This window comes from Coturnix japonica, chromosome 19 (assembly GCF_001577835.2).
Source record: "Coturnix japonica isolate 7356 chromosome 19, Coturnix japonica 2.1, whole genome shotgun sequence".
NCBI lineage: Eukaryota > Metazoa > Chordata > Aves > Galliformes > Phasianidae > Coturnix > Coturnix japonica.
The window spans coordinates 181965-208064 of NC_029534.1; the positions used below are offsets into that span (position 1 = coordinate 181965).

Sequence of the window (26100 nt, forward strand, 5' to 3'; positions counted from 1 at the left end):
CCCAGCCCAGCAGCACCAGCTGAGGGTTGAGTTTCCCCTGGGACAATGGGGAAGGCGAGATGGGATTGTAACCGGAGCAGGGGATAAATAAAGCTGCCCAGAAGTTTCCATGACCTGCACCTTGTGCTGCTGCCTGGCACAACGAGCCCAAACCCCGTCCCCCAGCCCAGCACTGGGCTCATGGCCCTGCACCATCCCAATGGCACAGCAGCCCCACAGCTCCAACCAACACCACTGAGCACTGAACAGAAAACATTATCCACCACACAAGGATCTGTGCTGGGGTGCAGCACTGGGGTTAAGGATACTCCCCGCTGCCCAGCCAGCCCCACATGCTGCCCACACAACCCTGCACACAGCACGAGGCTCATTTGGAATAACACATCCAGGGGTTTATTGTTTGTTTTCCATTCCTCGCAGCTAATGATTAAAAAAAACAAAAAATCTAAAATAAATTACAGAATTAAATAAACACAAACTGGATTATTCCCCTTTTCCTGCTGCTCCAGCCCCAGCCGCCCCCCAATAAAAGCGTTAGAACAGTCATTGGATTTGGCAACAGCAACAACAGGATGATTCCTAGGAAAAGCAGACAGCTATTGGGGGCAGGGTGGGGGGCACAGGGGTGTGAGTGCCTGGCTGGGCACTGCAGTGGGCAGCTCACAATGCGGCAGGCAGCTCACACCCCCGTGCCCCCCACCCCGCCCCACAGCAGCCCCACATTAGACGTGAGTCGGGTTGTCCAGATACGGGTCCGTCTTGGTCATATGCAGCATGACAGTGGGTGCCTTATAGTGGCAGTGCACCCCACCGCAGCTCACCCCACTGCAGGGCTTGCCCCTCGTCCTCACTCCCAGCTTCCTGTTGCACAGGCTCTGCCAGGTCTGCAACGTCTTGGAGCTCCAGACCCACACCCCGCTGGTGATGCCCACCACCAAGGACATGAAAATCTTCAGCATAAAGACGGCCACGGTGGGCACTGAGGTGTCCAGAGAGCAGTTGGCTGCACGTCGGTTGGGCAGCGGGATGCAGCCGCGCTCCAGGGCACGGAGGTTCCAATAATCCACGTTGAGACGCTCGTAGAAGTAGCAGGCAATGACGATGGTGGCAGGGACCGTGTAGAGGACGCTGAAGACCCCGATGCGCACCATCAGCTTCTCCAGCTTCTCTGTCTTGGTGCCGCCCGTCTTCATGATCTTCCGGATGTGGAAGAGGGCGACGAAGCCGGTGAGGATGAAGGAGGTGCCCACCACCAGGTAGCAGGAGAGCGGGATGAGGACGAAGCCGGTCAGAGCGCTGACGTCCATGCTGCCCACGTAGCACAGCCCCGTCAGCTCGTCCCCCGCCACCTTCCGCATGGTGAGGATGACGATGGTCTTCATGGCCGGGATGCCCCAGGCGGCCATGTGGAAATAGCTGCTGTGCGCCTCGATGGCCTCGTGCCCCCACTTCTTACCGGCGGCCAGGAACCAGGTGAGGGTGAGCACGACCCACCAGAGGGAGCTGGCCATGCCGAAGTAGTAGAGGATGAGGAAGACGATGGTGCAGCCCGTGCTCTCCAGCCCCTCCTGGATGATGTAGAGTTCGCCGTTCTCCCGGTCGCAGGCGATGTTCTCAGCCCCCGCCACCGAGCGGATGATGAAGGCCACGGAGTAGACGTTGTAGCACATGGAGAGGAAGATGATGGGTCTCTCGGGGTACTGGAAGCGGTGCGGGTCCAGCAGGAAGGTGAGCACGGTGAAGGCGGTGGAGACGAAGCAGAGCGTGGACCACACGGCCATCCAGACGAAGGCGAAGTCCTTGTCCCGGCGGGACCAGTACACGTCCACGCCGGGCGAGCAGCGGGGGGCGCAGGACAGGCTCTTCTCCACGTACTGGAACTTGTCGGGGTTGGCGCAGGCTCCCGGCCCGTCGGGGCCGCTGCTCTCGGCGGAGCCCGGCGGCCACGGGCGGGGCGCGACCGGCAGCATCCCCTGCCCGCGGTGCGGCTCCGCGGCCGACGCGTTCTCGGGGGCCTCCATGCAGAGCGCGTTGGGGTCGTTCTTGGTGGGCAGGCGGCCGCAGTCGAGCGACTCGGGCCAGCCGAAGTTGAACTGCTCCATGATGGGGACGCACTTGTGCCGCGCCTGCTCGCACATGGGCCGGCAGGCGGGGATGCTGGCGCTCACCTGGTCGGTGCACATGGGCGCGTAGAGCGAGCAGAGGAAGAAGCGCAGGTGGACGTGGCAGCCGTACTCCACCAGCGGCGCGAACTCGTGCAGCTTCAGGGCGGCCTCGCGCTGGCTCTCGTGGCCCAGCAGGTTGGGCATCCGGGTCAGGTTGTACCCGATGCCGCGGCACATGGGGATGTCCACGGGCTGGCACCGCGCCGCCCGGCCCCGCGCCGCCTCCAGCGCGCCCAGCTCCAGCCCGCGGCCGGCGGCGGCCAAGTGCCACAGCACCGACAGCGCGAGCCGCAGCCGCAGCGCCGCCATGGCCCGACCCGCGGCTACAGCGCCGCCATGGCCCGGCCCCACCGCGCCCCCGAGCGGCCCCGCGCCCCCCACGCGCCCCGCGGCGGCCCCGCAACGGGGCAGCGCCCGCCGCGCTCCGCAGCCGCGCAACGATCCATGCGGCCCCGCGCCGCCACCGGCCCCGACCGGCACCGAGACCGCCCGGCACCGCGCCCGCCCCGCGCACCGACGACACGCCCCCGGGGCGGGACCGGGGCGGGGCCGGGACTCCGAGAGGAGCCCCCCGGCGGATGGGATGGGATGGGATGGGATGGGATGGGATGGATGGGATGGGATGGGATGGGATGGGATGGGATGGGATGGGATGGGATGGGATGGATGGGATGGGATGGAGATTGGGATGGGATGGGATGGGATGGGATGGATGGGATGGGATGGGAGTGGGATGGGGATGGGATGGGATGGGATGGGATGGGATGGGATGGGATGGGATGGGATGGGATGGGATGGGATGGGATGGGATGGGGGGGATGCGGGTCGTCGGGAGCCGGAGGTGGCGGCGCCGCCGTCCCGTGCCCCGCGGGTTCGTGCGTGTGTCCCGGGGCCGCTGCGAAGCGCCGCCCGTCGTGTGTGCGCTGCGGGACGCGCTGTTGGCGATCCCCGGCTGCGGGCCCCGCACGGCGCCGCGCTCTGTCCGGTCCTGGCCCCTCCCGTCCCGTCCCGTCCCGCCGCTCCGAGCCCCGCACGAAGGGACGCCCGGCGGTGCCCGCGGCTCACGGTGCCTCCGGGCCGCGAAGGGTTAACGAGGGGCGAACCGGCAAATAAACGTGTTCTAATTGAATTTCGCTTTAATATGTAAAGCTGTTGCTCTTGGCAGGGGGTGCCGCAGCGCGGCCAAAAGCAACACGTGGATTTTCGGAGTCGAGGGGCTCCTTTCAACCCACGGGAGCGGCCGTCGCTCACCTCCGTCCCGCGCCCCGGGCCGCTCCGCGGGATGTCCGGGCCCCCCCGGGGCGCACAGCGGAGGGTCCGGGGGGTTCGCAGCAGCTCGGCCCCGCGGAGCGGCCCGGGGAGCGAACGGGCGGCCGGGGGGGGCGGGGGGGGCACAGCCGGAGCGCCGTGCCCGCGGCACCGTGGCTGCGCACAGAAGCCGAGGTCTCCAGCCGGTCTGGAAGCCTCACAGTGAAAACAAGAACACCAGGTAGAGCAACACGGCAGATTTATGGCTTTGGAAGCGTCCCCGGGCCGGGAATCCAATATCAATAGCTTGAATAAAGAAATCACAGAGGCTGCACAGAAATCTGCCCACGAAGCATCCAGGACGGCAGAGCCGGGACGTACGGCAGGAGCCTGTGGTTCCTGGCAGCAGCTTTGCCCCATTTCCTTTCTTCCCGTCAACAGCGCTTGCGAACCTGTGCGAGATCCTCAGCGAGGGGAGGGGGAAGCAGCGGGAAGGCCGAGGGCTGGGAGCAGTCGCCCAGCGCTGCCGTCCTGCATGGAGGGGCTGCGAGGTGCCCCCGGCACGTGCACAGACGGGATGTGGGCACGGGATCGTGGGCATCCCCTGTGGATGCAGCGGTGGGAACGGGCCCTGCCTCAGTGGGAGCGATGGAGCAGAGCAGGGGCAGATGGAGGAGATGATGGAGGAGGAGACGGTCCCATGGTTCAGTGCCTTGGCAGGGGCAGCTGGGACACACGTGGGGACACACAGAGCTGGGCTCTCCCAGGACAGCTCCGATTCGCTTTGGGCACAGCCCTGAGGTACCCCTGGCTCTCCCTGCTGCTTTCAGGCAGGGGTTGTAGCAACGACTGAAGGGCACAAAAGCGCCCTGAGCTCCAAAGGACCCTGTGCCGTCGGTGCCAGCCCAAGGGAGGGCGAGGGCGCAGCTCTGCAAGGATCCGGGCAGCAAATTTTCCCTTCCCAAAGAATTTCACAGGAATAGCTGGTGTGAAAGGCCAGCTGGGTCGATTTCAAAGGGATGCCAGCACCGGGGCCGGATGGGGTGGGGAGCAGCTGGAGGGGTCCTTCCTGGGAGAGCCCCCCCCCCCGACTGCAGGCTGGCACCCACTCGGGCACCATTGGATGGGAGGGTTCTCCCCGTGGCTGTGCTGTGCTGTGTTGGGAGTCACAGGCGCTCCAGCCCGAATCCTTCTGTTCCTGCGCAGTGCAGACACAGGCTGGGGCAAAGCAGGCGCTGCTCTGCGCACTGTGGCTCTGCGGATCGGTGCTGGGATCCCCACATCGGTGTGTAGCAGTGGGTGGGAGGGCAGGGGGTTCTGGGGGCAGATGGCGAGGAAATGGGGCAGGACCCTGACACTGGCAGGAGATGGGCAAAGCAGAGGGACTTCATGGCACTGCTCCTGCCCAGCTGGCACCAGCGGAAGGGAAAAGCCATTTTTTCCCTGACTCAGGCATTAATTATAGCAATGCAATGAGAACCCTGGCAGGGGGGAATTAACAGCCGTGCTCATCCTACACCCAAGCTGCAGCTATTTTTATGGCTTCATGGGACTGTGCAGCATGTCACCAGGCAGGCAGCCCTGCCCAGGAAGGGCACTGCGGGCACTGCGGGCAGAGAGCGATGGGCTCTGGGGGTCCTGCCGTGCCCAGCCCCGCACCCTGCAGCTCTGTGCTCAGACACACAGGGCCTGGCTGAGTCCCCTGCAGGAAGGGCCGTCCCTCCTCCTGTCACCCCCTGCCATCCGCATACCAATGTCCTGGCTGGCACCGCGGGGCTGTCACGCTCCACTGGTCCCTGGGCCAGGCTGGCGAGCGGTGCCAGCTGCGAGAGCCCGGCAGGGACGGGCCGCAGCCACCGGACCGGGCCGTGGGGCGACTGTCCCGTGGCTGAACCCCGGCGCTGCCCGGTTTCCTGGCAGAACAGGCAGAGGAGCAGCGCAGTTTGGAGCGGGCAACTCTGCGCTCCCGGGTGACGTTCCAGGCAGCACAGAAGCCCTTTCATCCCCAGCCCCGCTGCCCGCACCCACCTGCGGGGCCAGAACGGAGCTCAGCCCCGGGCTGCCCCATCCCACAGCCCCGCACGCTGGTGTCGGCCCCGGCCCGGCGCAGACACACACTCGGCTCTTTCTTTGCCTGGCCCGGGCCCCTCAGCCCCGCACACAGCCCGGCGCTGGCAGGCAGGTCTGTGCTGCACAATGTGCCTCCTTGTTCAGCCCGTCCCAGGGCCGGCTTGTGGGGAATGGCAGGGAATTGCCTCCGTTTCCTGCTGGAGTTTTATTACATCTCCATATAAATAAATAAATACAATTCAGAGGAGGAGAGCAGAAACACGGGGCAGGCAGCTTGGAGCCAGGCAGGACGTGGGCTGAGCTGAGCCCTGTGGCGGGGCCGGGATGGGGGAGCGTCAATCTGGGGCAGCCCGGCACGGGGCAGTGGGAAGGGGCTCCCCAGGCCTGCTCTGTCCCTGCGCCTTCCAGCCCCACACACTGTGCAGAGCACATAGAAATCCCATAACCGTGTCTCCAACCACCATCCCGAGCACCACAGTCATACAGCAGCTTGCATGGCAGTCTGCAGCCAGGCTCCACACACAGGCAGTACCTGAGCAGCACCACCGTGTCGTGCACTGAGCTCAAAGGCAGCCCCAGATGCAAAGTTTAATGACAACACGAGATGGGGTTGTGCCTAACCAGGGCTCATCACAGCACCAGGAGCTCAAGGAGGGAACTCAGAATGGAAACCCTCAGGTATGTTAAACAAAAACACTATTTACCATTCACTTACTAACCCTGCTCTCCTCTAGGGAAAAAACACCAAACTCCAATATTTATTTAACAGGACTCAGCAGTTTTGGGTTTTGCCAATGGTGCCCAAAATAGTTCATGAGAAACAAATGATCTTTCAGAGGATGCCCCCTCCCTCCAGCCACCCTTCTTTAAAGGTCAGACAACAGCAGGGAAGGCTCTGACCCCTCTCACAGCTACCAGTGTGCTCCCGCAGCAATAACAAGCATTTTACCCCACCTGAGTTTGCTTTTACAGCCATAATCTTCTTGCCCAGTTCAGAGAGCAGAGTGCCAGGGGCAGGGACGTACCTTGGAGCCCTGGATGGTAAGCAGAGCTGGCAGCACTTGCTGCCTCCAAACACAGGGACAGGAATCTGGGTCTGCAGCTCGAGCTGAGCATCAGCTGTGAGAGTGAGTGACACAGGCCCATCTGCCCTCCCAGTGCTCCCAGCCGTGTGAGCTCCAGGCAGAGCTGGGAAGGAAGGGCTGTGCGCTGCCTGCCCCAAAACCCCACAAGGGAGGGAGGGAGTCATAGGTCCCCAGTCCATAATAGTGCACCAGGGGACAGGGATCCACATGGGTTTGGTGTTGCAGGACAGGCTGTGCTGGGCCAGGGGAAGCCCTGGGATGCAGCTGCAGGTCCCCATCCCGCTGTGGCTGCAGCACACCTTGTACCACCCCAAAAACACGCACAGTTTGTTCTGTGTCCTACAAAGCAGAACTGGACGTGCTGGACTCTGCCAGGTGGGCAATCCCCACGGTCCAAACACGCTGGAAAAGCGAAGCCTTGTCTTCCCCGCTCCCCTCCCACCCTCTCCCCCCTTCAGGCCTCCACATTTTCCACCCCGTGAATGCTTCAGCGCAGGAAAATGTGAGGGCATGGAAAACCAAACCACTCCCAGCAGCCGTGCCACCTTCCTCCTCCTCATCCCCTTCTCCCCGCAGATCTCACACCCCCACGCCTGCATCCAGCCCCCCCTGCAGCAGTGACACTGCACCGCTCTGCTGCCCCCCCCAGCCCTCAGTGCAGGGGCTCCGTCCCCCCGTCCCATCCCTTTTTGCTGCCAGGAGCAGCGTCCAGCGCCCACTGAGGCTGTTCCGAAGGAGCCCCGGACCCAGTGCAGCGCTCAGGGACGCCGGCTCGGAGCTGCCCAGAAAGCCCCTGCCTCACCCCGAGCCCCTCCGTGTGGGCAGCTCCGTTGTTTCCCCTTTTTGGAAGGCAGAGCTGCACATCACACTCTTCCTGTCCCTGGCCAAGCCAGGCAGCGCGTCAAATACTCCCTGTGCCAGGGCAGGGTCCCAGCTGCAGCTTTCAGTCCTGCTTTAAAGCAAATCCAGGCCCTCTATTTTCCCACTCACCTCAGATTTCTTGTCTGCAGCCCTGAGTGCTTCCCCGGACCCCTCCAGTCTGCCCAGTGCGGCTCTCATGGCCTGTTCCACGAGGATGATCCTTAATGGGAGCAAAGGAGAAGCTGGGGTACAATGAACGAGAGGGGGAGGAAAGGAGAGGGCAGAGCAGCAGAGCCCTTGGAAAGCAGGTAGGTTTGATTTGCCCTTTTCCCAGCACTTAAAGAGAAAAAAAAGAAGTCTGGGAGCTTTAGAGCCCTTGTCTGCCTGCTGGGGGCTGGGGGTGACAGCCCAGCTCACACCCCAGCTGCCAGGGGAGCTCACGGCCTCCATCCCACCCACCGCACACAGCCTGCTCTGAGCAGGTCCCCCCCCCAAAGCAGCACCCCGTGTGCCTTTAAACTCTCATAGCAGAGCAATGGAGGTGCACAGAGTGACCCAGCTGCTGCACCAGCAGCACTTCCACACTTTCCCATGCCTGACTGGAGCTGACCCAAGGAGGGACATCCCGGAATGCTGCAGGGCCTCCAGCTCAGGGCAGTGCATGGAAGGCTGGACATGGCTCTGGACATGGCTCACCTGCAGCTCCACAGCCATCACACCACAGCATCAGACAACTCACGTGTGCAGTGGGATGGCCATGATAGAGGTGTGCAAGCAGCTTCCTGAGAAGTGCAGAGATGCCAAGTCTCCCACCTTGCACAAGCAGAACTGCTTCCAAGAGCACCTTATACCTACAATCTGCACTGACCAGTCTGACCCGTGTGCAGGGAGCTCACTGTTTGCATCACACACAGACAGAGCAGCAGCAAACAGATGCTCGCTGAAACAATCACTAATTGTTCCCAATTTTGGCCAGGTCTTGAATCCTCATCAGCACGTGGCACGATCCCTAATGAGTTTTGCAGGATGGCAAGGAATGACCACAGGGGAGGGAGCAGAGCTGCAACTCCTGCACTGCTACCAAAGCAGAGGGGATCTGTGCTCACACCCTGCTCCTGGAAAAGGAAAATGAGCTGCAGGAGGGCAGCTGCTCTGTGCTCCTCTGCTCTCACAGCAGCACAAGAGCTGTGTGAATGATGATTTGCACGTGTTGCAGGGAAGGAGGAAGGGTGCTGGGAGGTGTGCAGGGATCCTGCTGCTCCCATCCAGCAGTAACGCTGCAGCTCGGGGCAGCAGAAACCTTCCAGGGACACGACAGCCCCAGAAGCCACACTCAGTGCAGAGGAACCAAACAGCACAGCATGGGGCTGCACCCAGCGCCTCTCCCTGCAGGCACAGCGGGGCACTGTAAAGAAAGGGATTGCTGTACAAATCCCATTTACCAGCGGGTTTCTCACTTCCCCTCCAGCAGACAATCCTGGCCTCAGAGCGCTGCTGCACGGAGAGACCGGTTCATGTATTTTTGGAAGAGGGGGAAAAAAAAACCCAACTCTCTCAAAAGAGCCTCTTTCAGCTAATAATGAAGTGAATATTATATTAAGAATGAAAACATATTCAGGGTAACTTACAGAGGGAGACAGAAAACCTTTTCATAACACCCTGGCCACAAACACAACTGCCAATTAAACCAGCTTCGTTCCCCAGCCCGTGCCAACACAAACTCAGGGCAGGGAGCTGGGTGCCCACATGGCCGGGCAGCCTGTGCTGCTCAGTGCTTTCCAGGCCTAGCTGCCAAAATAAAAAGGGCTCAAGGCTCTATGCAGCCCAGCCTGGGGCTGCCCCACACTATGGGGCTTGTGGCTGGGCAGGGGACAGGCTGCAGTGATGGGCCATGGGGTGCTCAGCACACAGGATTGTCACCAGCCGACTAATACCCACCCCGACCGTCCCCAGGAGCAGCTCAATGCCATCACCTCTCATCCTATCGCTGTTACCTGGGAGCAAAGTCTGACCCCCATCACCACCGCCTCCTTTCAGGCAGCTGTAGGAGCTGTGAGGTCTCCCCTGAGCCTCCCCTGCTCCAAACTGACCCATCCCCATCAGGCAAAGAGACAGGGAGAGCGTGAGGGCACCCAGCACCTTGGGCTCAGCTCAAACCTGAGCACACCCACACTGGGAAAACATCAGACGATATCAGATAATATTTTAATTGCTCGGCAAAGTTCAGAAGCTGCAAGTTGACATTAGATAAACCCGAACTGGAAATACAAGAGCACTTCTGAGCTGTAAGACGTAACCTGCCTTTGGAACAGCTCCTCCACCAAACACCCTGAAGATGTTTGTCAAACTATTTTGGCTTTTGGGCCAAAACTAAATGTTTCAGTAGGAAATTGCTGGAAGGCCCGAGTTCTTCCATTAACAATCAGAAAAGTGTTTCTTTGCAGAGACTTTTCTGCTTTGCTCGTGGACCTGCGTTCTGTTTTAATGCCAAGTAAAGATTGCAGCCTCACGCTGCAGAACTCTGCTGCGTCTGCATTCAGGTCTCCCATCTTATCCTACCCGTCATGAAACACAATCCTCCTTCACACTGGAAAATGGCATCAGATTCCAATGCAAGGAAGTCAGCAGAGCAATCTGTACAGCTAAAGGCTGCTATCCACGACAGGAAACCCGTCAAAAGCAAAGCCCGGCATTGCTGTGAAGTATTACGAGGGAGGCATCGCCATCTAGTGTCAGCACAAAGAGGACCCAGCAAAGCGCCGGTGCTGGGAACCAGACGGGAACTGGACTTTGCAGCCCAAGGACACAGAAACCCAGAGCCAGGAAAGCGGCCGCACGTACCAGTGAGAGCCCGGGGCCGGCACCGCGCAGGGACCTGAGCTGGGCAGCAGCTGGAGCCCTCCACGCAACACTTGCTTCTCTCTGTTATCACTGCACATCAAAACTCCTGAAGCAAGATAAAGCCCTGCGCTCTATCATTAAGACAATTAGTATTATAGAGCCCCCTCTCCCCCCCCACCCCCCCCTCCTTATTTATACTCTTGGAGGCTTTTGGAGAAAGCCTGACAAAAAGAAACGTTAATCAGATTGTTCTTAAGGGAAAGATGAAGAAGCCCAAAGCCCACATTGCCCTTTGATCTGCTTTCCTCCCACTGAGCAGCACAGCAGGATCTGAGCAGCCCCCTCTCAGAGACCAGGACACCCTTCGTCCAGCAGCACAGAGCTACAACAGGCAGAGAGATGCAGCAACGCGCTCACAGGGAGCTGCCAGCTCCACATTTCCCAACTGCTGCTTTTCCCTCTGCAGTGTGTCCCACCAGGAGGGCACTGTGCTCTAAGATCCCATCGCAGCACGGTGGCACCGAGTCCAAGAGCCATAAAGATGTCAATAGAACTGGGGAAAACAAGAACACTTCAGACGTTTCTGTGCTGGCAAGAGGCCGCCTTGGAACACGTTGAGCACAGGCAGCCATCCCTGCAAGGCAACAACAAGGCACTGAATTACACTTAGACATTATCCATCCTAGTCAAACATGGATGGGGAAAATGCCATTCAAACACCGCTTCATGTCTGCAGGTTCCTTCTCTGCAGAACCACGTGGCTTCCTGCAGCTTTTACACTGCCCTGCTAATGCCTCACCAAGACGTTCTGCATTTATCAACATAGCCACACCACAAAGGCCTACATTTGGATTCAGGCTCTGAACAGAGCGCTCTGCTCCAAAAAGAAACCAGCTTAATCAAAGCTGGTAAAGTCAGCGATATTTGAAGGGGAAAAGCTGGTATGCTCATATAACTGAAATTAGTATCAGCACTCACTGGAACGCTCAGCCAAAACAAAGAGCACAGCTCGCTGTTGCCCAAGCAGTCAGCTCCACTGACAAACTGCGCCCTATTTCCAAATTCCAGTTCCTTGCACTGAGACATTAATCACTCTTGCACAATAAACTGGCACAAGTCCTGCCAGCACTAGTTCTCAGATTGGTTTATTTTCTCAGAACAAAAACAATATTAAACATAACCTTTTAAAGAACAATCTGTATAATACAAAACCTCATGGCATCCTACTTGTATCTGCAGATTCCCTTAAAGCAGCAATTAAGGAGCACGGGTAAGATTTGCTGAGCACACTTTACAACAGAAGGAATGGACGCCGCCCAAAGGGATGGGGTCAGACTTGAAAAGTGGATCCACGAGAACCTCATGGGGTTCAACAAGTGCAAGATGCTGCACAAGGACAATGCTGGGTCTGTGTTCAGAATGGGGGAAGGACTCCTTGAACACGGCCCTGCAGAGAAGGACTCGGGGCTCTGGGGGAGGGAAAGCTGACAGCCCAGAGAGCTGCCAGCAGCCCGGGCTGCACCAGCACAGGGGTGGCAGCTTAATGGCAACGCAGACAGCAGAGGGAGGTGGGTGGTGTTCAAAGCACCCGCAGTGCGTACAGGAGCAGCGCGCTCCAAGCAGGGCTCCACTCTGACATTTGTTTCCCTCTCTTTAAGAGCAGGTTGGCAGCGGCTCAGCCACACGCAGCAGCAATGTGGGCGCTCACTTTGAAGTTCAGACAGAAGTCTGTTGCTACCAGCTATTTTAACTCATGCTTTGGAAAGACAAGGCAGCTGAGCATCAATCCACAGCAAACAACATGCCAGGTCGCAGGTCATTCTTAATCACAATCGCCTTTTCTCTGCAGTAAAGCCACAATTAACTGTTAATGTTTAATGAAAGCTTTAGATTTTGTTTAAGCCATGGTGCTTTATGCAAGAAAGCAGCTACCTCCTTTCCAGCTCAGTCTCCAGAAGGGCTGCAGGAAAGCACAGTGCAGGCACCAAGCACAGCAGCTACAGCACAGAGAAGACAGGAAGAAGCTCCCACCAGTTCAGTCCCCATTAAACCCATCCTTTGAAGCAGCAGCTTCACTGGTAACCTCCAATGAGAAGGCACTGCTGAAGAGAAGCAATGGAGCTGTTATCTTTGTGGAAGGCAGACAGGCTGGGAGGTTGGCCTGGCTGATCCATCTCAGAGCCAGCAGTTACCTGCAGAGAAATGCAGCCTCCAGGTGTTCCTTACACGGGGCAGAAGATCTCAGATATCTCACTTCCAGCCCCTCAGCTCAAACTGTGCGGTCACTGCAGGGAAGAAGGGAAAGGAAGGCTTGACTTGTGCTGTCTTTCCGATTAACATCTGAACTCCAGCACTCTGAAGGAGCACATTACATGCTCGCTTTTGGAGCGCGGATCAGCAAAGGAGCTAAAAACTTCTTGAACAGCAATTGCCTGAGAAGTGCTTTTCATTCAAGACATGACAAGTCCAAAAGGAGCCGCCACTCTGAAATGACAGCCTGGAGGAAAACTGCTGCCACCAGGAGGGGAACAAGCTCCTTCTTAAAAGCATCATGTGGAGCCCACGAGAGGTTACTGACATGCTGCAGCTCTTCTGAAGGCAAGAACAAAGCCCAGCTACAGCTATTTTGCTATCAGCCTGCTTATAACAGGATGTGCTGGGCAACCCACACTGATAGGATAAGAACGAGCCTTCTACAACACCAGGCTATCATGGTTTGTCAGGACAGTTATTAGAGGGAATGCTGCACATCACCATCCAGCAGGGCTCTGGAAAATTACCTAATTAGGTCACCACTGTCTGCTGTCTGTGCCAGCAGTTCTGCAGGCAGCCATACACCCGTTTGTCTCACTCAGATGTAGTTCAGGGATGTCCAGCTGTTAATGCTTCAAGTGGAGTCACTTCTACAGCCAAGTGAAGCCCATCTTCAGGGAGCACATGAGCACGCAGAGGATCAGGGACTCTCCAGGTCACGAAGGGGAAGGCATGAGAAGATTCCAGCAGCTGCCAGGAATACCCCATTACAGGTGCAAGTGATGTCAGAACTCAGGGCTGAAGGTATAAGGCAAGGAGCACATCCAGCTGGGAATGGGACACACTGCTTTGGGAAGCAGCTGTTCAGTCAGACCCTCCCCCTCAAATACTGGGTGAGCTTCCTCACAGCCACAGACAAGAGAAAGAACCCACCTTAAAATAGCTGCATCCTGCGCTCAGCGCTGCCAATGATGGAAACGCTGCTCATAGTCATTTCCAGAAGAAAGAGGGATAGTGCCTGTATTGTTTGAGATGGAACGGCAGCCACCTCTGACACCCTGAGCTGCTGCTGCTGCTTCTGACAGAAGGCTGCTGTCATTTCCCACATCCCTCTCCCTGGGGCTTCCCCCGAGGCGAGAGCCCAGCTCAGACTTCCAGCCCCCATTACACCCAACAAAGGTTGTGACAAAAAGACAAAAAAAGGATGGATCAAAGAACCTTTGTGCATTTATAAACCTGTCAATTCTGCTGGAAGATTTAAAGCTTTAAAGAGTCCAAAACACCTATTGGAAATTTTCTGTACAAACAGGTTTTTTAATATTTAAAAAAAAAAAAACCCAAAACAAAACACCAAAAACACCCAAAAACCCAGCACTGAGAAATATTCAGGTTTCTCTGCAGCGAGTCATTCCAGCAGCTGCAGCCAGGAGTGCTGGAGGGGAGGAGGAAATCCAGTTCTTAAGTTTGACAGGAACCATTTTTTTGTTTCTTTTAATTGGCAGAGGCACAAGGCGACGCAGCTATTTCTGCCCCTGGCTCTGACAAGGAAGAACTGGGATGAGCAGCACAGGAAACAAAAAAAACCAAACTTAAGTGCTGCCAGTTTCAGGTTCCCGTCCCATTCCAGCCTGCCTGGCTGAAAAGACTCCCCAGGCACAAAGTAGTCGGGTTTCACACTGCCATCCTGCCCCTTCCCCTCTGCACATTGTCATTAACCTGTATTATGCCTCCAGAACCCTCCTACACAGAAGCAGGTTCCACACCACAAAACCCAGTCCAGACAATAGCGTGGATTTAGGAGACCTCAGACTTCTTTACAAGCTGAGTAACTTTGTTCCCGGTCATGAAGAAGAGTCGAGAGCAGCAAGCATTCGGCAGCACATTTCTTTCTCCTTGTCCAAGTAGTCTTTGTAGCAGCTGGAAAGTAGAGCACAAATAAGGAGTTGAAGGCTGTAAATTGCCCATCAAACCATCAGCACCGCAATCAGAAAATATACATACACGCTTAGACTTCCAAGGCAACTAGCCTAGTGCTGCTAGAAGAGGGAGCAGCTCCCCCAACCCCTTCATTCTGCTATATAATGCATTTTGTCTTATCACCATACCCTGAGCCTTTTCTCTACCTGTTAACAGGCACTTACCAAAGTTCTGTTCATGCAGCAGGAAGTAGCTGTTGATTAATAAACAATATTCTTTTTTGCAAAGTTTATGTAGTATGGAAGTAAAAAGCTTTTAAAACAGAATTTTGATTCATATTCAGCTTCTGAAGCATCTGTCAGATCACATCACAGACAAGGCAGTTTGGTAATGTTACAGAGATCCAGACTGAAGTATGTCATGACTAACAGTCTGCACTGTTCTCTCCATCTATTTTATATTAATTCCACTTTTTGTCATTGTAAAAGCAAGAAATACATCAATTTTAACTGGCAGCAAAGCCGAAGCTTCAAGACAAGAGATGTTCAGTGCACACTCAGCTCACTGTAACACACATTAGTGCTGCTGCCTCTAGACTCAGAGCTGACAAGTTTGCCTGCTGCTTCCCTGAAGGCAGAATGCCTTGTTGCTTCCTAACAGAATAAGCTTAATTAATAGCCAGATTTTTCTCCTACCAGCCAATATATTTTAAATGAATCTAAGAGAAGCTGGAGGCTTTTAGATCAGCTCTTCCAGCACTGTACCACAGGTCCTGGACACCACCCACAGCCAAACCTCTAAGAGCAGCTGCCTAGTCATCTAGAACTCTGATAAGCACATGTGTTCACCTAGCAGTTTGGTAGCAAGATTCCTTAGGGCAAATGAGGATCAATAGAACTATTTTTAATTCACATTTCTAGGCCAGCAGCTAATTCTAACATCAAGTTCTCCACAGCTCTGATGTAACAGACTGAATTTGAAGACTTGGTTTCATCACAGAGTATTAAAGTTTACTTGAATATATAGGACACGTGCAAGCCCAGCCCTCTACTAAAACATTACCAGGTGAAGATCCTTAGCCCACAGACTGTCTCAAGTCATACCAGCTACTCTTATTTGAGATGTTACTGTTCCCTCCAAGCCTTACTGCAAACACCCAGCAGCAACACCAAAGAGGGCTCCTATTCAGGGCAGCTCTGGGATTGCTGAAGCTGGAGACTTCCTCCCTTTCTGTGCCCGTGAACAGTGCCAGAAGTACAGCACAACTTATGGGAACCAGCTGCTGGTTTTGCCAGTTTCAAGCAAAAGAACAGAGTGAGGATGGAGGCCAGTGTTAGTCATGTTTTCATGACTAGGGCATGACTAAGGCTGGTAGAATTGTGCTGTACTCAGTCTGCAGGCAAAGGGAAAGTCTGCCTTTGGGATTGCTCATCTGTTACTACCAAGACAGCAAGAAATTCACTTTTAAGATATTCCCACAGATGAACATCAGTATTTGTAGCATTGTACAGTGAAACACTTGCAGTGCAAAAAAGAGCTGTAATCAGCTGACGCATCTTAAAGGAAATGAAAACCATGTATTAATGTAGAACGTGATCTTCTTGAGTGCCAACCTACTGCATTTCATTGGGTTTGAGGTATCTCAGCAGCCCTCCACCTCCCTGCCATCGGCCTGACCCATATGGCTCAGATGGAGTGGATCACACCCCCCTTCTGAGAAACTCTATGGAACAAATGAATACTTTTAGCTTCTGACATATCACCTGCAACCACCCTGTGCAAGACCTTGAGTGAGCCTTTCCCACAATAAAAGACACTCTACATTTACTTACCCGACAGCTTTGGTGCTTGATTATTATTAATTTTCTAAACAAACCCTGGAGTATTTTAGTAGTTTTCATGGGATGCTTTCAGCTTGTCTAAGCACAACAATGGAAAGCAGTTCTCACCTTGCCAGCTTTTTCAGTTCGTTGTTAATGTCGCGGTTAAACGGCTCTATATGCTGAGCTCTGATCAGGAAGTCCCGAGCTTTTTCATACTCTGTCATGCAGAGACAAGCCTGCCATTGAAAGAAGACAGGTGCATTAAAAGATAAATATAGGTTTGCTGCTACCCTTTGGGACTGAGATACGTACAACTACAAACATGTCAGGGACAGATATAGGTACCTCAGGAATCCCTCAAGCAAAGATTTGTGTGACAGATTTACTGAGAAGCAGATTTTCAGATGCTGACGAATCACCTCCACTGCTGCAGGAGCTCAGGAGGCCTGGGCCAGAATTTAGTGGCTCTTCTGTTTATTACACAGCCAGTCAGGCTGGGTCACTGCTTGATGTGGCTACCAGAGGAATTTATCTTTGCCCACCTGACCACACCTGAACAGCGCCTTGACGTTTCTTCTGTCAATCTCCAAGGCTTTTTCCCCATACATCAGAGCTCGGGCAGGACATTCCAGCTTCAGGTAAGTAACTGAGAGATTCAGGAGCACCAGCAACTTGGAAGCATTAATCTGACACTGCTCTGCCTCACTGGAAGGGCTGCGACCAAGGATGGAGTGTGCCTGAGCAGAGAGGGAAAAGGACCAGCACACAAATCTACCATGAGAAATCCATCCCAATCAGCCAGCTACAGCCATGTTTCTCTTTATTATTTTTAACTGACCCAGGTTATCAGACTCCTAAATATACCACACAGTGCTATCAGCATGACTAACCAGCTCAGTCACAAGACTGCAGCAACCTATTAAGGAACTTAAAAGCATTGAAATAAAAAGGTACTCCCTAGGTAGGCTGGGGAGTCTCCATCCTTAGAGATGTTCATAGCCTAAATGGACACAATCCTGGGCAATATCCTGCTCTAGCTGCCCTCGAGCACGTGGTTAGGCAAAATCCAGAGGCTTCTTCCAGCCTCAAGTATTCTGTTCCCAACTGGGAGTCCAGAAGGGACTCCTGAAAGAAGGGTCTGCAGATTTCTGCCAACCCTCCTCTTTCATTTACTACTGCTACTTGTACAACAGCATCTCAGGTCAGTTCTTAAATAATGAACTACACCTGAATATATGATGAAGTCATATCATCTCTGCAGTGCACCTGTTACAGTGAGCCAGCACTAAATCACCACTTTCACAACTCACGAGTGAAAACACGTTTTCTCTTGTGTCATACCCGTTTGTATCTGTCTTTGGCACCATCAAAGCACTGCCTACGGAAGAGGTAATTGCCAAACTCTCTCTCCACGTCTGCGACTTTCAACACCTTTTGTAGTGGAAACGTATCCTGCTGCTCCTGTATAAGGAAATACCTCATTTTCAGCTCAAGCAAAAGAAAACAAGCAGAGATAACAGGCAGGAGAGCCCTGCACCATTGCCAAAGCCCTTCAGCATTCAGCCAGGCCACCACCACAGTGATTCCCTTCTGCACTGCTGCTGTGCTGGTAACTCCTGGCAAGAAGCGCTAAAAAACAGGTCAGGAAACAAAGGGACCCTGCAAGAAAAAAAGCAGGAATTTCTTCCTAAATCCTGCCCTACTCTCCACTGCTCAGCAGAGAGCAGACAGCTGACACTAAAAAAGAAAACAACAAAAAACAAGCACTATTCCTAGCATAAAAGGGAAAGGCACACTGCTGTAACAGTGCAGCACTGGGTGGCTCCATGATCAGCTTGACAACAGCTCAGGACATAAATCCAGCAAAGGGGTGGAAAAAGGAAAAAAGAAGAGTAACAAAAGATGGGCAGGTTGTCCCTGGGGTTCTGAAGTTTGAATCAGTTCCAGAGAGGGATGAGTTAGGAAGCTGGGGAGTAAGCTCTCCCCCATGCAACAGATAGTTTGATCTCAGGGCTGGGTGTGGAAAAAGCAGCCTCTGCAAGAGCTGTGAGGGAATGAGGAGGGCCTCCCTCCATCAGCATTGCTTTGTGTGCCCCAATCACTGACCCACAACTACAACCCAAAACCTCTTACATGAAAAGGGAGAATTAACAATAACATGGTAACTCACCAGGGAGGAGAGTGAGCAGTGAAGGAGCACTTGGGAAAGCAGCCAAGAAACAAAGACAAAGGGTGGGGGGCAGGGGACACTTCAATGCTCCAGACTTCACAAGGGTTTTGTTTTTAAACAGAGCTAGTTACTGTTCTGCCACTGCAGAGAACTTCCAGGAAGCTGGTGCCCTCTAGTGAAACCTTATGGTTTCTGGTAAAGCTGAAAATAAATGCAACTTGTTTCATCGACTCCACTACGGGGCAGCAAACAAAGGCAGCACCCAGCTTCTCCCCCTGCACTGGGCTGTAAACAGGACAAGGTGTGCAAGATAAACTCTAAAGGGCTCATATCTGCACGGATCCAGCAACCCAAGGTCTGGAAAACTGCTCCTGCATTAAACAAACATATGTAACATACGATCCTCAACAAGTGAGGGGAAAGACAGCAAAGTTTATCTTCCAGGTTTGTGCCCCAAGCCTTATTAAAGCAACTCACAGCTGTCAACGCAAAGAATGTGTCAGAGTCAGCAGAGTCCAGGAAGTCTATCAGCTCCACTTCAAATAAGACCGTGGCATTTGGGGGGATCAGAGGAGGACAACCCTGCTGGCCGTAGGCATAACTCGGTGCGAAGATAAATCTTGCCACCTCTCCTTTCTTCATCGTGAGGACACCAATCTCCAGACCCTGCAGTGTGATATCTGTCACAACAAGAAACAGAAGGTCATGAGAATCCCCAAACCAGCACCCAATCTCAGGTTCCAAATGAGAATTTTCCTCCAGGCTTTAAGAGGAAGTCCCTGTTAGCAGAGCAATACAGCGGTCAGTTCCCCACTGTCACAACTCGAGGCACACACTGCTGCACAACTCACGTCTGGATTAATGAGGCAGACTGCCGTGGGACCAAGCACACAGCAGACATTCTTGTCTCCTCTTGAGTGATTTAAAAACACTGAGGTGAGAAGCTGCTTAAAGACAACAGCAGAAAGCACCACACTGCCACCAACAGCACAGGCCCTGCTGCTCACTGCCGGCATGGTGTGTGATCAGCTCCAGTCTGACCTCCATCTACAAGGAAAAGGCTTTCTGATTCCATTCAGAAGCTTTAGAGATTTCAAAAAGACCTCAAGATGCCAGACAGCAATTAAATTTACATGCCCTAACAGGCAGCCATTAGAACCCCATGAGACCCAGGACCAACCTACCTTCTCCAAGCTTCATCAGCTTCGGGAGCTTCTTGGTGCAGTTTGTGCAGAAAGGTTTCTCCATGTTCTCCAGATACCCAAAGTACTTCACTGCACGGCCCAGAACAAGGAGCAGACAGGAGAGAACAGCAAGGTTTACATACTGTGTCTGATAACAATGCTGTCAGTAGTACACTCAGTCAGTTTTGCAACCACGCTTTTTTTCCTCCCCGCTGCTTTAAAGCAGCAGAGGGAGCACAAACCACTAACAAAAACCTGATCGCATCAGCACTGGGTAAAACAGCTGCTTAGAAGCCTTTATTCTTATCTAAACGAGAGATGCAATTTTGTGTAGAACCAGTGAGCTGCAGACAGGGGGAGAATGGGAAGTTAAGCCACAGAATGAAAACACCCCAGTTATCTGCAGGACTTCACAAACTTGCTCTCAAAGCCGGAGCCCTGGGAACAAATAAAGGACCAAACACAGTCCTTGAGCTGCTATTGCCAGAGCGAGGCCAGCTCCAGTTGTCACTCAATGAGGAGAAACACCATAAGGAGCTTCCCCTGCCACTCGTCAGGCCCTTGTACAGGAACCCCTTCCAGCTTAAACCCTGTGCTGTGCACACGGCTGGGAGCTGGAGGTCCAGCTCTGCTCAAGGTCGAGACGCCCTTCAGTTCAACCTGTCAGCTGCAACAAGTGCCGAGGAAATTCCGTGCACTCAGTGACCAAGCTCAGGGCCCCTCGGGATGGGGGCTGTGCTCCACAGGCCCGGTCAGACAGCACAGCCAACAGACAGCACGGCCGACACACGGCACGGCCAACCAACACACGGCCCGGCCAAAGGGCGGACAGGAGCAGCAAAACCCCCCCAGCCCTCCCGGCTCGGCCACCCCGGTACCGGGGTAACGGCGCCTCCGCAGCGCGGCCCCTCGGCCGGGGCCGTACCCGCCACGGTGGCAGCCGGCGGCACGAGCTGCCCGGTGCCGGGCCGCAGCAGCTCCTTGCGCACCCCGCCGTCCCCGGTGACGTCCTGCAGGGCGGCGGACAGCGCGCTCCGGAACCGGGAGCACAGTTCGGATTCGGACCCGGCTCCGACTCCCACCTCGCCGCCGGCCTCCATCGCACTCCGCGCCACCAGCCCGGCCCCGCCCCCCGGCCCCGGCCAATCACAATCCGAGGATTTCCCGCCGCTAAAAAGCCACGCGCCGGCGCGCCAGGATGGCGGGAACGGTCCTGCGCGGCCCCTGGCCAATGGGAGGAGGGAGCGACACGGGGCTCGCGTGGCACTATGGGGCTCTATGGGGCTCTATGGGGCACTATGGGGCTCTATGGGGGATGTAGGTTTAGGGCCACAGAGATGGGGGGAAATGAAGCATCTCCTGCACCATCAGAAGCTGCTCACCTGCAGCACAGGAGGACGGGGGAGCTCAGCACTGTATGTGAGTGCCCGAAGTGGGGGAGTGGAGCTGATGGGGTCAGGACCTTGTGTGTGTGCAGCAACAAAACGGGGCAACAAGAAGTTACAACAGCCATGGAAATGTGGGGAAGAACCGATTTCCTATAGGAGTGCAGGAGACATGAACGGGGAGCTCGGAGATGGGAGTGTCCAATGGGGACATGCAGCACCGTCTGGATGCCCTGTGCAGTGCAGAACTGCTTTAGAGGATGGGGAGCTCCACAGGTCCCCTCCAACCCCAGTGACTGTGATCCTGTGACTGTGGGTTCTGTCTTCTGTCTTCTCTAAGAGTGAAGCAGTTCTAACCAACCAAACCAACAAAAACAAACAAAAATCCAACACTCAACCAAAGAAGTTTCAGCTGCTAACAAAGCTTTCTAGTGCACATGTTTCCATTGATCCAAGTGTTGTGAGTGACTGAAAGCAGAGTGGGACTCACCGAAACCACCACCAAGGCAAACAGCTTCATTGCTTATCAAGGCTCTGAGTCATATGATGTGTTTGTACTGGGTGCACGAAGCACTGGGCAGCCTCAGGGGGCAGAAGGAGGAGGTACCATCGGCACAGCCTGGGCTGCAGGACACCAGAACTCGCTGCTCACTGCTGTGTTTGCTGCTGGTGACCCTGCAGCACTTTACAAGCAGGAACAGCCTCTGTGGGGCTGAAGACACAGTGGGGCAGTCGGCCGGGGGGCAGCTGCTCCTCACCCATTGAGGGGCCGCTCACCCACTGCCTGCCACGTCCGCCCTTCGGATGGGACTGAACTCTTCAGCTTGGTCAGGAGAAGCCGAGGGACGTTCATCAGGTGTGGGGCACCAGGAAGAGCCGAGCCAGGGCAAAGGAGGCAGCACAGGGCACGTGAGTGGTGGCGAGTCGGACATAATGAGGTTTAATTGTGAGCAACTGAAGCTGGTTCCCCCATGCAGTCTCATGGGGGGGCTGACCATTCATATCAGTCAAAATTAACTTTGAAGTTGTACTGTGTAGTTTCTCTTCCTGTCTTGCACATTAAAGATGCTCTTTGTGATTTCACTCTGCTTTTGCTCACTTGAACTAATGCCAGTCCTTCTGAGGACACTGTTGTAGGCAGGGGCTGAGACCATGAGCCAAGGAGACCTGCAGAAATTCACAAAGGCCAGGGGCAGTGCTAGAACTTCTCAGCAAAGATCCCTCTTGGTTCTGCCTCCAGCCCTGCCAGGTCCTGGCACACAGACAGGTCTCTCTTTGGGTGGCCTACAGGCTGACACAGCTGCCAGGCAAAGAAAGGTTCCGGATGAGGATTAGTTTGGTGGTGGCTTCTTTCACTGCAGGCAGAGCCAGTCTGACCACGTGCAATCTCATGTTGTCAGAACACATGGATTAAAACAAGCATCTCATGTTCTCTGTAGAGTCCAATGACAAACTCACAACTTTTTGAACTGCTGATGGGGCATGAAGGTGTCTGAGGTCTCTTCACTTCCTCAGGTGCTGAGCTCTGTTTTTGCTCATCTGTGTTTGCCTTGTTCTTTGCTCTAGGGCTGCTGGAAGGTGACAGCATGGCACGGAAGATGAGCATCGACAATCTGGAGGACCAGCTGCTCTGCCCCATCTGCTTGGAGGTCTTCAAGGAGCCCCTGATGCTGCAGTGTGGGCATTCCTACTGCAAGTCCTGTGTGCTGTCACTGTCTGGAGAGCTGGACGAGCAGTTCCTGTGCCCCGTGTGCCGCAAAGCCGTGGACTGCAGCGCATCACCACCCAATGTCACGCTGGCCCGCATCATTGAGGCACTGCAGAGCTGGGGCGAGGCAGAGCCCACCCCAGAGTCCTGCCCAACACACCACAATCCGCTGAGCCTCTTCTGCGAGGCTGACCGAGAGGTGATCTGCGGGCTGTGCGGCACCATCGGCAACCACAAGCAGCACAAGATCACCCCCATCTCTACCGCATACTGCAGGATGAAGGTGGGCAGGCAGGGGTGGTGAGGGCTCCCTGGGGTGAGGATTAGGACATCTATAGCAGTCTCGGCCCCAACTATGGCAGTACCAGCATCTCCTCTCCTTCAAGAAAGAGGCTGAAAATGGTGCCAGTGTGGTCAGCATGGTCACATAGCACAGGCAGATATAGGGCAGGACCCTGGTCTGGGGCCAGCCATTTCTCAGGCCCAGCATGTCCTTGGCTGAGGGGATGTTTTTGGTGGATAAGCCACAGTGCCAGGGAGCTGGGGGTCAGGGAGAGTCATAGAGGCCTTTCAAGATTGTTTACAAATACCATCAAAGGGGTCTGGAGATAAGGGCTGAGGAGAGGTGCCACAGGAGAGCAGGGAGGGAGTAATACAGGAATACCAGCCTGGAGAGTAAACAGCTCATGTGCCTTGCCCAGCATCACATGAAAAGCCAAGGAGTGGAAAAGCACAGGGCCACGGTTCCCCTCAGCTCCTGACACCAAGGTGATAAGAGCAGGAGGCACCAGGAACGTGCCTGTCGGAGCCAGGCTCCAGGACCAGCACTGACACGGTGCTGCACACTTGGTGCTGCCTGCAGCTGCTCACATGTTGTTTTCATGGGGTGTCAGATGTGGAGCAGAGCTGTGGTGCTCCTGGCAAGAGCACTTGGCCAGCAGTGCCCAGCTCAGGGTCGTGCTCTGGGTGCTCTTCTGACTCTGACACCTGCAAATCCCCCGGGTCACATCAAAGATCAGCTGGATGTGCAGAACCCCATAGAGATCAGATGAAGCCTGGGAGAGCACGGCTTCTCAGGGCTCCTTGGAGGGCCTGGCAGGCACAGGGGCAGAGCCTGCCATCAAGTAGGATGCCACAAGGCTCCTCCTCAAGACAGCTGCTGTCTTTCTAGGAGGAGCTGTCTGTGCTGCTAACCGACGTCCACAAGTGCAAGAGGAACCTGGACGAACAGTTCAGCAAGCTCATCAACAACAAGACCCGCATTGCGGTGAGTCCCAAGTACCAAAGGAGGGAGCTTCCCACAGCTCTTTGCCTCCCACTCAACCCTTGGAGCAATTTCTGCTCCTGGGTCTCAGCTCACCTCCTCTATTCCTCTCCCTCTTTTCTCCCTTCACAATGAATGTGCACTTTATTTGGCTGCTCTTTATTTGGAAGACAAATGCAGGGCAGCACGCTGGGGCATGTATATAGAAAGTGGGTGCTGGGAATGCAGCAGGGCAGTCCTGCAGAGCTGCTTGCTGTCTCCCTGCAGAATGAGGCTGATGTCTTCAAGTGGGTGATCCGGAAGGAGTTTGAGGAGCTGCACAGGTACGTCGATGAGGAGAAGGCCACCTTCCTGGAGAGCGTGGAGGGGAAGGCAGCCCAGCTCATCACCTCCATCGAGTCTCAGGTCAAGCAGATATCAGACACCCTGCAGAGACTGAAGGAGATGCAGAGCATTCTGGAGACACTCGGCAACGAAAATCAGCTTGATTTCATCCGTGTGAGTGTGCCCACTAGTGACTGCCTCAGGAAGATGGTAAGGGTGAGCCAAGCTCTCCCACCATCAGCCCCTGCTCATAGCCCCGGGCCCTTCCATGGGCAATGAACCAAACATAGCTAACACACCACGAGGTGTGAGGTGTAGGTGCCTTCTGTCCAGCATGGGCCTCCCCAGATGGGCTGTCCATCAGAATACACCTCCCAGGAGAGGAGAGCCCCGGCCTCTCTGTCCCAGGACATGGCTGTGTGCAGCTGTGACCCTGCAGAGCAGCTGCTGTCGTGTCAGTCTCCCACCACTGACTAATTTTCTCTCTTGTGTTTTCCAGAAATACAGCTCCTACCAGTTCAGGTGAGTGATGGGACCCAGCAGCACACAGCACCAATGGGAATGGCAGCACATGGGCCATAGAGCAGCTCAGCATTGCTGGGGCAGCCTGGTGTGGGCACACTGCCCTGCTCGCCTCTGTGGGCACTTGTTGTGATGGAGAACACAGCCAGAGCCGGGCAGGCAGCCCCAGAAGAGGGAAAAAGCAGCTGCAGAGACCATCGTACAGAGCAGAAGGTGAGAAAAGAGCACATGGAGCTTTGTCACGGCTGCACTTGTCTTTCCAGGTCAGAGCTCCCCAGCCTACACCCAGGCGACGCCACCTTCAGCCCCGTGTCCTTTAAGCCTTGTTTCCACCAGGACGACATCAAGATGACGGTGTGGAAGCGGCTGCACCGCCACGTGCTGCCAGGTACCGGCCTCCCCAGCAGCTCAGACGGGCTGCCCCGCCGCCGTCCCGCTGTCCCGGGCTCGAGCAGCGGCTGCTGCAGCGCCTGGTTCGGCAGCTCCTGCTGCGCTGTCTGAGCGCACGGCTCTGGTTCAGCAGCGCCCAGCAGCTGCCTGGAGTCTGCCCGCTTCCCTTCCAGCTCCGGAGATGCTGAAGCTGGACCCGGTGACGGCGCATCCCCTGCTGGAGCTGTTCAAGGGTGACACGGTGGTGCAGTGCGGGCTGTACCAGCGCCGGGACAGCAACCCCAAGCGTTTCGACTCCAGCAACTGCATCCTCACCTGCAAGGGCTTCTCGTGCGGCCAGCACTACTGGGAGGTGATCGTGGGCAGCAGGAACCACTGGCGCGTGGGCGTCATCAAGGGCACGGTCAGCCGCAAAGGGAAGCTCAGCAAGTCCCCGGAGCACGGCGTGTGGCTCATCGGCCTCAAGGACGGGAAGGTGTACGAGGCGTTCAGCTCCCCGAGGGTCGCGCTGCCGCTGACCGCCCGGCCGCAGCGCATCGGGATCTACCTGCACTACGAGAAGGGCGAGCTGAGCTTCTACAACGCCGACAGCCCCGACGAGCTCAGCCCCATCTACACGTTCCAGGCGGAGTTCCAGGGGCAGCTCTACCCCATCGTGGACCTCTGCTGGCCGGAGCGCGGCCCCTTCTCCCCGCCCATCATCCTGCCCGCGCCCCCCGCCGGCCGCCCCTCGCTGGGACCCCCCGCGGCGGAGGAGCCCCCCAAGTTGTAGGGCTTGTAGGGCTTGTAGGGGTTGTGGGGCTTGTAGGGGTTGTGGGGCGCACAGCGACGGCTCCGAGTCCTCAATAAAGCCGACATTGCGCTGCACCGCCGTGATGCGAGAGAGGGGA

At 55.5% G+C, this 26100-nt stretch overlaps 3 protein-coding genes across 4 annotated transcripts; 1 reads left to right on the forward strand and 2 right to left on the reverse strand.

Moving 5' to 3' along the window:
• Positions 1-367: 367 nt before the first annotated feature.
• FZD9 (frizzled class receptor 9) lies at positions 368-2489 on the reverse strand. Its single transcript, XM_015881040.2, has 2 exons — positions 716-2489; positions 368-609 (listed from the first exon to the last, which is right to left on the reverse strand). The coding sequence occupies exon 1, from the start codon at positions 2472-2474 to the stop codon at positions 723-725; it is 1752 nt and encodes a 583-aa protein (XP_015736526.1). The 5' UTR covers positions 2475-2489; the 3' UTR covers positions 368-609; positions 716-722.
• An 11243-nt stretch (positions 2490-13732) lies between these two features.
• Positions 13733-20752, reverse strand: FKBP6 (FKBP prolyl isomerase 6). The gene is made up of 7 exons (XM_015881005.2): positions 20543-20752; positions 19618-19707; positions 18911-19113; positions 17605-17724; positions 16806-17000; positions 16390-16499; positions 13733-14440 (listed from the first exon to the last, which is right to left on the reverse strand). Exons 1-7 carry the CDS (start codon positions 20715-20717, stop codon positions 14365-14367), a joined length of 969 nt encoding a protein of 322 aa, XP_015736491.1. The 5' UTR covers positions 20718-20752; the 3' UTR covers positions 13733-14364.
• Positions 20753-20894: 142 nt separating this feature from the next.
• TRIM50 (tripartite motif containing 50) lies at positions 20895-26098 on the forward strand. Of its 2 annotated transcripts, none has more exons than XM_015881004.2 (7): positions 20895-21911; positions 22569-22993; positions 23882-23977; positions 24242-24472; positions 24798-24820; positions 25084-25208; positions 25384-26098. In XM_015881004.2, the coding sequence occupies exons 2-7, from the start codon at positions 22589-22591 to the stop codon at positions 25980-25982; spliced, it is 1479 nt and encodes a 492-aa protein (XP_015736490.1). In that variant the 5' UTR covers positions 20895-21911; positions 22569-22588; the 3' UTR covers positions 25983-26098. The 2 variants fall into 2 exon arrangements, with proteins under 2 accessions (XP_015736490.1, XP_015736489.1); XM_015881003.2 differs by having other exon boundaries at positions 20895-21858.
• The last annotated feature ends 2 nt before the right edge of the window (positions 26099-26100 follow it).